The sequence below is a fragment of the Biomphalaria glabrata genome, chromosome 1 (assembly GCF_947242115.1).
Source record: "Biomphalaria glabrata chromosome 1, xgBioGlab47.1, whole genome shotgun sequence".
Taxonomy (NCBI): Eukaryota; Metazoa; Mollusca; class Gastropoda; family Planorbidae; genus Biomphalaria; species Biomphalaria glabrata.
The window spans coordinates 75086509-75101580 of NC_074711.1; the positions used below are offsets into that span (position 1 = coordinate 75086509).

Below are 15072 nucleotides of genomic sequence, written 5' to 3' on the forward strand. Positions count from 1 at the left end.
GTCGTGCTGTATGCGCTCCTGACTGTCATCTGTGTTGTCAGGGAGACGATATTTATAGTCACTAGTATATTAAGATACTAGTGAAGATGTCGTCAGCCACTTTCAATTTTTGTGCCCTGCAAAGTTAAACGCGCTTTAATTGTAATATATTTAACTAAACTGTGTACGTTTTGAAAAGGTTGAGCGACGCATCAATATATTTAAATTTTAATACATGAACCTTTTTTTAAAAGTGAATACCGCATTGGACATCATGAACCTTGGATGAACTCCTACTGGTAGCAGGGCAGGAAAGGCCTCCCGTAGTGCTCTGGGGTTCCAGTGACCCTTCAGTTGTCTTCCTGCAGCTCTTGGACACTCTTCTTAGACCTGCACCACTGATTCCTCTGTCTGCCCCATTAGTTGAAGCAGGAAATGAAAAACTTCACAGTGTCAATTGTAACGAAGTCAAACCTATGAGGCCGAAATAACTAATGTCGTTTTGAGAGCAAGCATCCGAACCTTGCCGTCATGTTTACCCAGTAGTGTAGAGAAATAGTTATAAATGTGGGAGATTTAAAGAAGAGTTTTTTCTTTTGCTGTCCATATGAAACGACTACGACAGCATGGTATATGTGTATGAAACAGTTAGTTCATTTTTAGAAAAGTATAAAATATTTTTGAAAAATATTTGTGGTGTCTGCACAGTGCTCCAAGTATGGCAGTATTTTGGTCTAGAAGGCAACATTTGGTACAGAATGAGTCCCCAAAAGTCATAGGAACTCTCAGTGTGTGATTTATCGTTGAAAATGAATAACGAAGACATTGCTACTAAAATTACAAAAAAGCAATGAAAAGCATATCTGCTAGAATCAAATGAATTTGGTCTAAACAAAATTCGACTCGTCTAAATGAAACTTCAAATTGGCAAACAAAATTGGACGAAAATAATATTTACATGTTACCAATCTTACCCTATGAAGAAAATGACGTTGAACCTGACAAAAAAAGGATAATTTCTGTGAAAGAACATTTGCGCATGCATGCAAGCAAAACTTTCTCAAACTTCCCAAATTGACTGAACATCCCATTTGTACCTGCCAGAAATCCAATGAAAGTGAAAGTCGAAGATGTTTAGGAGACAGACATAATTGATTGAACTCATCAATAAAGATGCAGCGAAACATTGTTTCTTTAATTCCACACATCTGGATCAAACGTTTGCAGTCATGAGTGGATTTGTATTGCACCTTAGTCTTCCGTTTGCTGTAATATATTGTTTTGCGAAACAGCCTGTTAGTTCTCAAGTCCAAATACAGAAAAAGACATGATGCAGAAGTGGACATTCGTTACGATTTACAGAGGCTGTCTCGAGAATTCTTGATTCAGAGAAACACAAATAAGCTCAGTCAGTCGCAACAATATTGTAGCAATGTAATTTAGTTCTGTCATAACTCTAATCTCTGCTCAGTCATGCAAGTCAAATGGTCACATATGTTTGTAATGTGAATAATGAATAGATAGGAAAATAAATTAATGCACGCCTTAAAAAGATAATTTCATTTATTTGTAATTGGCTGAGGAGAAATACATATTTCAAGCGTATTGTTTACATATTGTTTAGGGATTAAACATAAAGCTCTGGCAATGCTAATCAGATATTTTCATTCGCCTTACAAAAGGCTACAATTATAATGTTGTAACATTAGTGAACGTACAGTTACTTATATGCCTAACTATGAACTGAAATACTGTTACTGTTGGGGCCGTCGAGGAATTGTAAAATGGGGTCGCCGAGCTAAAAAGGGTTGAGAACTGCTGATCTAGATCTAAACAAAAAAAATTCTATAAACTGTAAAGCGGGATATATTGACTTTTAGTCGCCATGTTAATCCTATGATTTAGGGTTAGGCTTTGGATTGTGTAGCTAGTAAAAACGAGAGACGATGTTTGCACTTTGAGACTTACGACATGTTAGCAGAAGTTAGGCGAATTTAACAGAATTAAGGAGATTTTAGCAAAATTTAGAAGATATAAGCAGAATTTGGGAGATTTTAGCCGACTTTAGGAAATTTTAGCAGAATTAGGAATATTTTACAGATTTTTGCAGAATTTAGGAGACTAGCAGAATTAAGTTTTCAATCTTTACATCAAGACATAAGACTGCAAAAGACTTTTATCTCAACAAAAACTTCATAATGAGCTGGCTGTTGTTTTCAATTTTAGAAATAGCATTAGACCCGTAGGTTAGTAATGGTAATAAAATAAGTGATTTTTTTTTTGTTCAGAATATTTCATTTTTATATTAATAATGCTTTTTTCTCCCAAAAATCGTATCTTAATTATCGATGGAGAATTGAATTCTTCCCCCCACCTGACTGCGGTGCTGTTACATCCAACCAGTCATTTATGTAGATAAAAATTGAGTTTATGTAACTAGATGATTAAATTCATTATTATCAAATGCTAACTAAAAATTAGATCGCGGTTTATAATATAGTCTCCTTTAGTGTCCGCTCCCCCCCCCCCCCACCTGTGAGTGTTTACCTTGTCCTCTGGTAATCACATCTCCTGATTGCGCGGCTGTATATTTTCCTCCAGCAGCAAGGGGAACGCGGACTGTATACAGATAAGGGAAACCCCCGGAGTTTCATTGGGAAACTGCTGACTCTTTCAAGTCTCTCCAACCTTGTGTTGCTTCAAAGCACTTTGTTTTGGGAATTGGCCTGACAGCGGAGAAATAAGCTGGTTGGGGCAGGATGAACTTAAACATGGAAGCAGTGTCGCCCTTTGCTTGTTTCTGCTTGGGTTGACATCTCACTGTTTGTGTGTGCTAAGGTTGGCAAGAGTCTTGACGTTTTTATGTGCTAATGTTGGTGAATGCTTCAGTGCTAGTGTGTGTTAAGTCTTGGTATTTTTATGTGCTAATGTTGGTGAATGCTCCAGTGCTAGTGTGTGTTAAGTCTTGATATTTTTATGTGCTAATGTTGGTGAATGTCTTGTTGCTGGTGTATGTTAACTGTTAAGTCTTGGTGTTTTTATGTGCTAATGTTGGTGAATGGTTCCGTGCTAGTGTGTGTTAAGTCTTGGTATTTTTATGTGCTAATGTTGGTGAATGCCTCGGTGCTGGTGTGTGTTGACTTTTAAGTCTTGGTGTTTTTATGTGCTAATATTGGTGAATGTCTCACTGCTGGTGTGTGCTCAGCACTTGTTTGTGTGTTGACTTTAGAAAGTGCCTCAGTGTCTGTGGACGCTCACCTTAGATTGTGTTTCACTGCTTGAGTGCTCAATGATGTGTGTCTTTGATTGTGTCTCGTTGTTTGAGTGCCCAATGGTGTGTGTCTCAGTTCTGACCTTTGATTGTGTCTCGTTGTTTGAGTGCCCAATGGTGTGTGTCTCAGTTCTGACCTTTGATTGTGTCTCGTTGTTTGAGTGCCCAATGGTGTGTGTCTCTGTTCTGACCTTTGATTGTGTCTCGGTGGTTAAATGCCCAATGGTGTGTGTCTCTGTTCTGACCTTTGATTGTGTCTCGTTGTTTGAGTGCCCAGTGGTGTGTATCTCAGTTCTGACCTTTGATTGTGTCTCGTTGTTTGAGTGCCCAATGGTGTGTGTCTCTGTTCTGACCTTTGATTGTGTCTCGGTGGTTGAATGCCCAATTGTTGACACATATGACAGTTATTGACAAAACAAAAGGTCCACGACTTGGGCTGAATAGTTCCGATAAAACAATTGATGTCAATTTCAACTCATGCATTGTAACGAAACAAAGAGATAATCGAACTTTAACATTAAGCAAAAAATCTCAAAGTAATGCGTCGTTTATGTTTTTAGAATGAGGAAATGTGACTAGGCCAGATATACATTATTTTTAAAATCTTTGAAGTGTTTAATTTCACAATGTGGTGGAATGGGATTGACAGAATACATTCGTTAAAAGGACTAGTTGTTGGTTTTGATGTCAAATCGGTGAAATATGTTTTTAATATGTAACATATGTTTGGGAGAAATTTTAAATTACTATCTACCATGAACTTAAGGCCTCCTTCAGTCGCGAAACGACTATGGATCATCTCATGGAAATGAGATGAATGCCTGGGCATTAGCTAAGGTCGGAACGATGTCGCCCTCTCCACGCGGTTGATGTATCCAAAGGAGCAGCAAGTGTCGATACAGTTTGGGGTCAGCGGCGTTGCAGGCTCTGCCAGGGTGTAGCACTGAATGCTGCAAACTGCCTAAGGGTCACAGGCTCTTCATTTCTCCTCAGGGTTCACTCCCGAAGCCTTTCCCATGATAGGGTATAGCTAGTTACTTCTTCTCCTGTGAAAACAGTTTCGCCGGACTCAATGTCTGAGCCAAAAGTGAAAGCCAGGAGTTGGACTGGTTGTCAGAGGCTATTTAAGTCGCATGCCATTAGGAAGCATTTTATAGATAGTGGAGTGCTTAAAGCCATTACCACTTCCGACAATGACCATGAAATATTTGTAGCAGTCTATTAAACTTCAACGAACTCTTTTTTTCTTTAATAACAGAAAGTTTTATTTTCAAATGGCGAATGAATTCGTTTTTTGGTCGCTTCAGAAATACTGCATCCCCATTCCGGCTCTATTTTTAGGAGAAAAAACTCTTTAAGTCAGCATCAAAAAAACATCCAACAACAGAGTGTTAAACTCAAACGTATCGTTCATTCTATTTCAGCACAACAAATTAAAGATTCGGACATGAACTCGACAAAATGGTTTCAGCATGTTTTGAAAACCAAAATGAACTTCTCCAGTTGTGTCCATGGTTCTTCTAGCTCACTTCAGAATGATTGGTCTTAGGGTCAGAGGGAATCTGTCAGGATCTGATCTTCAGCCAGCCTGCTGGTACATCTTCTGTTTGTCGACTAGCTAGTAAAGATTGAGGAATTGATTTCAAGTATGTTTGGCGTATCTGGGTCATTTAGAAACTCTGTTTTCGTCTGGGGTATGGGGTTGGGTTTGTATGCACACAGCAAGAAAAATGTCAGCCATTATAGAAACACATTTAGCACAATGTCTTCAGACTGGGAATGTTATTGGCCTCGATGTACTGGTAAGTTGGACGAATGGTTGGCACTTCTGGTCTTAGATAAATGTTGATCGAGTTGACTGTCTGCTCCAGGGCTCCAGCTAGAATGTATGCTGCTCGTTTCAAGGAAATTCCAGCACTGGTTCGTTCAGGAAGCAGCGTTTTGAAAAAAAATCAGATAGTGTATTATTTAGACTCTATGTGAAAAGATGTTTTGATTGTGTGAGTAACGTGATTAGAGTGAATACACGATGTAAGTAACGTGATTAGAGTGAATACACGATGTAAGTGACGTGATTTGAGTGACCACTCGATGTAAGTGACGTGATTTGAGTGACCACTCGATGTAAGTGACGTGATTTGAGTGATCACTCGATGTAAGTGACGTGATTTGAGTGACCACTCGATGCAAGTGACGTGATTTGAGTGACCACTCGATGTAAGTGACGTGATTTGAGTGACCACTCGATGTAAGTGACGTGATTTGAGTGACCACACGATGTAAATGACGTGATTTGAGTGACCACTCGATGTAAATGACGTGATTTGAGTGACCAATCGATGTAAGTGACGTGATTTGAGTGACCACACGATGTAAATGACGTGATTTGAGTGACCACACGATGTAAGTGACGTGATTTGAGTGACCACACGATGTAAGTGACGTGATTTGAGTGACCACACGATGTAAGTGACGTGATTTGAGTGACCACACGATGTAAGTGACGTGATTTGAGTGACCACACGATATAAGTGACGTGATTTGAGTGACCACACGATGTAAGTGACGTGATTTGAGTGACCACACGATGTAAGTGACGTGATTAGAGTGACCACTCGATGTAAGTGACGTGATTTGAGTGACCACTCGATGTAAGTGACGTGATTTGAGTGACCATACGATGTAAGTGACGTGATTTGAGTGACCACTCGATGTAAGTGACGTGATTTGAGTGACCACTCGATGTAAGTGACGTGATTTGAGTGACCACTCGATGTAAGTGACTTGATTTGAGTGACCACACGATGTAAGTGACGTGATTTGAGTGACCACTCGATGTAAGTGACGTGATTTGAGTGACCACTCGATATAAGTGACGTGATTTGAGTGACCACTCGATGTAAGTGACGTGATTTGAGTGACCACACAATGTAAGTGACTTGATTTGAGTGACCACACGATGTAAGTGACGTGATTTGAGTGACCACACGATGTAAGTGACATGATTTCAGTGACCACACGATGTAAGTGACATGATTTGAATGACCACACGATGTAAGTGACAATATTTGAATGACCACACGATGTAAGTGAGAAGATTCGAATCACACGATGTAAGTGAGAAGATTCGAATCCCACGATGTAAGTGAGTTGATATGAATGACAACACGATATAAGTGAGAAGATTCGAATCACACGATGTAAGTGAGAAGATTCGAATCACACGATGTAAGTGAGTTGATATGAATGACAACACGATATAAGTGAGAAGATTCGAATCACACGATGTAAGTGAGAAGATTTGAATCACACGATGTAAGTGAGAAGATTCGAATCACACGATGTAAGTGAGAAGTTTTGAATCACACGATGTAAGTGAGAAGATTCGAATCACACGATGTAAGTGAGAAGATTCGAATCACACGATGTAAGTGAGAAGATTCGAATCACACGATGTAAGTGAGATGATATGAATGACCACACGATGTAAGTGACATGATTTCAGTGACCACCCGATGTAAGTGACATGATTTCAGTGACCACACGATGTTAAGAAGTCAATTTTTTAATATCCATACAAGGTATCAGGTTCATGGGGGGGGGGTATTGTTTTAGTATTCGAAGGATCTCAAACTTCTATAAGTTTTCATACCAATTAGTTCTGACAAGGTACGCTGTATGAGAGGCATATTTCCAGAGACCCTTGTAAACAAAGAGCAATTGTAAAACAAAAATGAAATGTGTAAGATCGAATGAAACACATCCGCGTCTAATTACAAACAGAAAGTTTGTATTGACGCTCTCTCTTGCGTGTGTTCTAATTCGTGCACAATTCGAAATTGACAAAAAGAGACTGAGGAGGTTGTCTTTTGTTTGCTTCGGTCTTTGTCTTTTCTTATTCTGGAGTGTTGTTATTTTTCTGGTTATTCTTGTTGTTTATGTTGCTGTTGTTGATGGTGTTGTTGTTGCTGTTGATGTTGCTGTTGATGTTGCTATTGCTCTTCTTTTTATTTCTGTATTACTTTCGTGTTTGTTTCGGTGTTTGTCTTCTGTGTCTGTCTGTGTGATGAACTCCTGCTTTGACTCCATCAACTAACTCTCTTGTTTCTCTGTCTCTCAGATGATGGAGGACTGGAAATATGTGGCCATGGTTCTGGACAGGCTCTTTCTCTGGATCTTTACCACGGCCTGCGTGGTCGGCACTTTCGGCATCATTCTGCAGGCGCCGACGCTGTACGACAACAGAAGCGCCATCACGCCGATGGTCTCCAATGAAAGCTGTTATTCCGCTCACTCGTCGAGATAATATCAGGTCACGGAGTTCAGAGGTCACGAGGTTGACCAACGACTAGGTCAGAGTTTCACCTAAGGACATCAGCCATGGTTTTCAAAACGGTAGTATTCGATAGAGTTTCTATATTATTGTGATCATTTGTGCCATTTTATGTTGGATTCAAAATTTCAGCAAGACCCACAGTATGAAGTAATTTGTCATTAATACTACCCAATAGACTTATGATTCCCTAGAACTGTTTAACAAGTGAATGAAGGATGAACGGCATTTTGTCCGCAAGTGAATGATACATAGAAGCACAGAGAATATTCATTAAGACAAAGTCAGATTGTGTACAAAGTCAGATTGTGTACAAAGTCAAATTGTGTACATTTACTTTGGATCTAAAAATCATGCATTGGCAGCACTCATGAATCTATCGAATGACTTTTTATTTAAAAACCGGTTCACATCGACTTAAGAGAATGTTACAGTATCAAATACATAACATTTGTCATTTGTATAAAATTCAACTATGCATAGCGTCCACTAGAGCAACAAGGGGTCGAATATTTGTAGACTAATGTAGCCATGTAATGTAGCCATGTAATGTAGCGTTGTGATGTAGTGTTAGCTTTACATTGTGATGCCGTTATTTCTTTGTTGACACATTTCTATCAAGCTTTGTGTGTACACATTTCAGCAAGCTTCATTTGTGTATACACATTAAGTGGATCTGTTGTACAGACATCAGGGACAACGAGGTGCTAAATCAGTCCATTAGCACCTAGCACTCTAGCACAAGAAAACGTCAAGCATAATTATGAATGAAAAGATTGTGGTTTCAATTCAATGACTTTTTAAAATGACCATTTTCTGAATGGATGCTGATCTTAACCAGAACTTAACTAAAAAAAAAAACGGAACATTTCAAAAGTTCAGACTTTGTATGTCAGTTGAGACTGGAGATAATAATGTTTATGAGACTTTAAAATTAAAATATAAATTGACTAGTGTTTAGTACTTTTTAAAAGCCTTGTTAGATTAGAAGCTGCAAGGAAAGAAAGAAGTTCTGGTAGCAAGTTTTTTTTACAATTTTGAAAGTTTTGCTGTCGTCTGCCCCAATGTTTACGAATATTAAAAAAAAAAAAGTTTCAGAAGATCAGAGTTTTGTATTGTTTAATTGTTTTAAGGGTTGAAGTCTTGATTTAGTTTTCCGTAAAGAATGGATTAAGATGGGAGACATTGGTAAACAGAACTTGTGTGACGCAACAGCTGATAATAAGTTTAGGTTTGGTCGTAACTTCTTACATATAGATAAAGTTGTAGGTTGTAAAACAGTTACGTTTTGGAGAACGTGGTTTGGGCGGGGGGGGGGGGGGGAGATCAACCTTTTGTTACTCCAAAAAGATTTTCCATTTTTTTTATTGGGACTTTAAAAAATGAGCATGAGACCTGACGAGGAGGTCACGTGACGAGCAGGGTGAGTTGTATTTAGAAGTCTAGCTAGATAACATTGTGGTCAAGTTGTTTTCATCTGCCTGGAGTTGATGTCCTCTGCAGTACTTTCTGTTGTTTGGAGGAAGTTCAGTTCAAGAAATGAAAGCTGTAGGCTAATGATCGCTGATATTATCAATCCCTTGTCACCATTTTCTATATCCTAAAGTACGTTACTCTGTCTCACATTATCTTCATTTAAAACAACAACAACAAGAGTATTGATTACCGTGTACTACATTCTGCGGCTGTGTCCCCAAGTTGCGATCCATACGCAATGTCAAAGTGACACTAAATGTCTTGCAAATCTGTAATTTAGATGTTTGGTTTTTTTTAGCGAAATTTGTAACAATGTCACATTATTGCATTAACTTTGATTGACAGCGCCCTGGTTATCCCCCTCCCCACCCTACAGCCCGTTGCTCGTCCAAACTCAGCCCACCCCCCATGCACATTGGAGTCAGCAACTAATGGACGATAGATTAATGACCAGGCAAAACGGATATAAAAAAAAAGTTGTAGACTGACCTGAAGCTGTCGATGTGTCCCGACACCAGCTTGACAAATACGTTAATGGTGTCTACGTTTTAAAGTGTCTGTCATTCTGGTCCTGGCCATCTTCCCTTCCATTCCTTTCCCGTTCTTCAATTTCATCAATTAACTTCAGCCTCGACGCAATGGATGCCAATATAGGAAATGATTATTGTTACATTTCTTTTTTAAATAACGCTCTGGAATGGTGTAAACTAATTCCAGTACGGAAATTAAAAATGAAAATTTAAAAAAAAAGAAATAGAACTCGAAATGTCACCGTCAGAAGTAGGTCAAGTAATTGAAATGTAATAGTTTATTGTGTCTGTCAAGTCATGACTTGTCAAATTTTGTGGAAAATAAAGACAGCCTTCATTGATTGAGGATCAGTCAGAGGTGCCTCTAACATTTTTATGAGGAGGCAGACAGTATTTTGTCAGATAAAAGAGTTTATTGAATAATAAGAAACATGAGTCTACCTCGTTTCATGTGGTTCATCTAGTTGGAAATCAAGTGTTCGTTCAAGAGTGAGAGGGAAAAGTTCAAATACATTCTCATTGAAGCATCCATTACAGGGAATATGTAGGGCCAAAATAATTCGTCGTTTTTCTCATTGTTAAGTGTATAGTAATGGCAACCACGTGACATTTTGAAAGCCAGGCTTCAGGTTCTCTTTAATGAAGTTTTTGACTTTGCCATGAGCAAGTCCGCTAACCCATAGGTCTTGAGCAAGTGTTTTAGACAATGGTACAGTGTTTCACTTTGTTTCAATGTCGCGATGACATCTCATAGTCCCTGCACACTTCCTTCAGTCTGTTACTTGCACACAGTTTCATCTTTTATAACGTAAGCATTTGTCTTGTTCAGGTGAAGAAGTCTGGAATGGGTTCATTCATCCACTTTAAGTAGACGCCAGTGAACGCAAAAAGCGCTAATGAGGTAACGCCTGTAAATATACTGAGGACTCAAAATCTCAGGGTTTTGTTTGGATGAGAATAGTGAATGGTCTGGATTGGAAATGCTTATACTCAAGTTTATTTACTTGTTGTTTCTATTTTATTTATTTTGATTCTAATGTGTTTAACAAAGTGCACGCTAATGATTCTAGGATTGTACAAATGTAAAGAGTTGATCAATAGTTCCGTCTGCTGTACACCGGTCACATATAAAAGCGTGAGATATTGATTGATTGGTTTCCATTTTATGATACTCTCCAATATTTATCTTTGTCTGATTAGTATTTGTCTGATTTGTATTTGTCTGATTTCTATTCGTCTGATTTCTATTTGTCTGATTTCTATTTGTCTGATTTCTATTCGTCTGATTTCTATTTGTCTGATTTCTATTTGTCTGATTTCTATTTGTCTGAATTGTATTTGTCTGATTTCTATTTGCCTGATTTCTATTTGTCTGATTTCTATTTGTCTGATTTCTGTTTGTCTGATTTCTATTTGTCTGATTTCTATTCGTCTGATTTGTATTTCTCTGATTTCTATTTGTCTGAATTGTATTTGTCTGATTTCTATTTGCCTGATTTCTGTTTGTCTGATTTCTATTTGTCTGAATTGTATTTGTCTGATTTCTATTTGCCTGATTTCTGTTTGTCTGATTTCTATTTGTCTGAATTGTATTTGTCTGATTTGTATTCGTCTGATTTCTATTTGTCTGATTTGAAAACGAATACGATCTTCTTAATACTTGGTGCAAAGTGTGATTGTTAAGTATAGGATGTATAGAAGTATAAAGAAAAGTATAGTATACTCTTGAAGTATAGTATAGAATAAAAAAAAAAGATTGAAAATATGTACATGTGTTGTGAAAGACTTTGTGTGGCAGTAAAGTTAGCGAGATATTTTTTGTTATATGTTTACAATGTCCTGCCTAGCTACCTCTTATGTTTATGTTTCTTGGTTACATGGCTGTGTAGAAATAATTAAATGTAGAATTGAATTACAAGTTTTGGCCACACGACCCACAATGAGTCATATTAAGCACTTTTGATAACTCCTAGTTTCTATTGAGAACTGTTTTGTCCATGCTTGTAGTTAGGCTAGGACTCAATATACGGTTTTGTTTCTTGTTCTATTGTGTGTCAAAGTGAAATACATTCAGGAGTTTGTTCTGTACGTTTAATCAGTCTCAGATTGACCTTGACATTTCGCAGCCAGGTTCCAACGATAAACGTGTACATTTAGCACCTTTTCAAAACCTCAAATCGAATGACTCACATTACACACGAATGACTCACATTACACACTAATGACTCACATTACACACTAATGACTCACATTACACGCTAATGACTCACATTACACACCAATGATGAACTGCACATCTAGACACATGGTTGGCTTAAAAGTCTTTGCTCTTAGTGCTGTTTATAACTTTGTTTTCTCTGCTCGTTCTAAAACGTGACGTACTGAAATCTGATCCCAAACTTGTGTGACCCAATAACTCCACGTCCGCGTCATTGACCAAATAATTACACCGACACATTAAAATATCTTTTAAACATTTTCTAGTTTGCTCCAACCGCTGCATGGATTTAAATAATGAACTCTCTCCTATCACCATGTGTAACATTTGAACTTCATCAACATCATAGGCCTTACATTTTTTTTTTAAGTTACACCCCTCCCCCGCCCCATCCAGCCAACCACTTATCTCACTTGACCTTGTTGCTCCTGGTACTGGCACTATTTTGCTTATAGGTCAATCCAGTACTACGTTTAGTTTTGCAGGGTTTTTTATTCAACACCTTGATCTAGTTCTCAGCTACGAAATCTATTCTCTATAAAAGAAGGAAAATAAACACAAACTGTTATTGAACTGATTTAAGTTTTATTGTACAGAGAGACTATGTGTACAATATACAATGTAATGTACACTATATGTAGATTCTTGTAAATTATATATGTGTAATTGTATTGTTCTTATCATGCGACAATAAACAAATATAAGAATGTGTGTATTTCCCACATAATATTATGTTATTATGACAATAAGACAGTCTAGAATATTTTCTGATTACCGTTCGATTGTTTGATAAATATTGATCTGTGCTTTTCATGCTTGTATTTGATTGAAACATTGTATAGTGTACATATTTATTTCAATATTTTCCTAGCCAGCCGAACTGTATATAGCATTCAGAAAAAGTTTGAAATACACTTTTTTGTGTGTGCACTATATTTTTTTTTATAAAGATTGATGTTTATATATCATGTCCCCGGAACTATCTGATATAGCAATGTACAATGTATGTAGAATAAGGTCAAAAAAATATTATGAAAATAAACTTTTCATTTAAAAAGAAATAAACTCTATACTAAACGTAGGACTATGAAATAAAGCTATGTAGTCAGTTAGAAATGCTTAAAGGCTCAAAACAAAAAGTATATTAAATGTCATGAAGCCTAATTCTGTCACTACATTCGCGTACATTATATCTGTATGGCTTACTTGGGACTGTTATGCAAATGTGAATCACGTAGACAAGTGATGAGGGCAGTCGACTGAGACCATTCATGGTAGTAGACCTCGACACTGAACTGCGACATAGCTGACCTGTGAGGTGACAACGGTCTCCACTGTCCCCAGGTCGCGAGGTTGCAGGTCAATGTTCACGCCTTCCATAGATGTTGTTCTCGCGCCATGATTCCCCCAACTGGCACCCTCGGTACGCCACTGAACACGTGCTTTTAACTTAGTGACTTAAAGTAAAATGTGATTTTGTAACTATTTTTAAAACTGAATGAAACGAATAGTTTGATTCACTTTTGTTACAAAGTGTTAGCATATAATAAAGTGGGAGGGGCGGCTAAACACTTTTTGATGCAAGGAATTGCTGGCAATAGTCACTATATTGGCAAACAATGAAAACCCTGACCTAAGAGGTTAGTCGTGTGGAGTAATCAAGATGTTTACACTGACCTAAGGGATTGGTCGCATGCTCTCAGTCAGATGTTTAGACCGAAACGGCTAGTCCATGAGTCAATGTAGTATTTAATCACCGCCACTGCTTTAGGTTTGTTATCAATAAGACATGATCTTAACAGCGCATAACTTAACGAGCTGCTCTTAGCAGACGATCCGTGAGTGAGATGACTTAGTCGAGCAAAAGACAGCAGCAGACGAGATAACATACAGAATTGTGACTTGAAACGGCAGTTGGTACCACGTTTTTCAGATCTATTCATCAAGTTAATCAATAAATCACAGCAAGGTCACACAAGGTCAGAAATTCTGGAATAAATGTAAGAGAAAAGCCACAAACCCTGAAGATAAGAAATTTGCAAATATCTCTACAAAATTCGTATTTTGTTTCATTATGACTCACACCTAACAACGGACCATCTGCTGAATCTTGCCGCTGCATCTCCCAAAGTAGAGAGATAATAAAAGTTATTGCAATAACAAAAGCAAATGAGGGTTACAACATCACTAGATCTATATCCTAGCACTCCAGGGATACATAATCACTAGATCTATGTCCTATCACTCCCAGGGATACATCATCACTAGATCTATATCCTAGCACTCCAGGGATACATCATCACTAGATCTATATCCTAGCACTCCCAAGGTTACATCATCACTAGATCTATATCCTAGCACTCCAGGGATACATAATCACTAGATCTATGTCCTATCACTCCCAGGGATACATCATCACTAGATCTATATCCTAGCACTCCAGGGATACATCATCACTAGATCTATATCCTAGCACTCCCAAGGTTACATCATCACTAGATCTATATCCTAGCACTCCCAAGGTTACATCATCACTAGATCTATATCCTAGCACTCCCAAGGTTACATCATCACTAGATCTATATCCTAGCACACCTTCGTAGAGTTCTAGTAAATAGTCAATCCCTTTGATACATTTGAACATTGTTACCTACACAGACAGGTCGTTGACCTACTGGTGTACCTGTGTTAGTGTTGGCACACCTTGAAAGTGAGCAGTGTACATTGTGTACTCACTGTGTAGCTACGAGATGTACATATGGTATGTATGGCATTGTCTATTTGTACAAACAAATGCGAGACAGCGTTCGTACAAAAGATGTGCGTGTGTGTTTGTTGTTACTGGGTCAAATGTGGACATTGAAACATTACTTGTTTACATTTAGTGACTTGATAGTAAAAAAAATGTTTCCTTCCTATTCTGACTTGAGTTTATCATTTAGATCTTTGTTCGGATTAGTTTTTTATTGTATGTTCGTAAGTTCGTGATTTTATTGTATGTTCGTACGTTCTTGCTTTTGTTCTATTTGTATCTTGTATGTTCTTGTTTTTTATATGTAATGTTACGTTCTTTTCTCATTACAGGTTCGTTATATATGTTTCAACGATCTTATGTTCGTGTTCTGTAGATTTGTAGAAACAGACTTTCTTATCTAAACCCAAACTAAAAGAAAAGCTAAATTTTAACAAATAATATTTTACTGCAATGAAGGTTTGAGCCAATAAAAAATTTCAATTAAAAGTAAAAACAAATTTTGATGTTAAT

General features: G+C 37.7%; 1 protein-coding gene and 1 long non-coding RNA gene across 5 annotated transcripts in view; both read left to right on the plus strand.

The window, feature by feature from the left end:
• Positions 1–8897, plus strand: part of LOC106053688 (acetylcholine receptor subunit alpha-like 1) — a 96223-nt gene extending 87326 nt beyond the window's left edge. For all 4 annotated transcript variants that reach the window (XM_056014305.1, XM_056014320.1, XM_056014298.1 and 1 more), the window contains one exon: positions 7371–8897. In XM_056014305.1, coding sequence (XP_055870280.1) covers positions 7371–7556 — 186 coding nt within the window. In that variant the 3' untranslated portion in view covers positions 7557–8897. The remainder of the gene's footprint in view (positions 1–7370) is intronic.
• Positions 8898–14725, plus strand: LOC129923428 (uncharacterized). Its single transcript, XR_008775371.1, has 2 exons — positions 8898–14290; positions 14369–14725. It is a non-coding gene; the product is annotated as an uncharacterized LOC129923428 (long non-coding RNA).
• Positions 14726–15072: the final 347 nt, after the last annotated feature.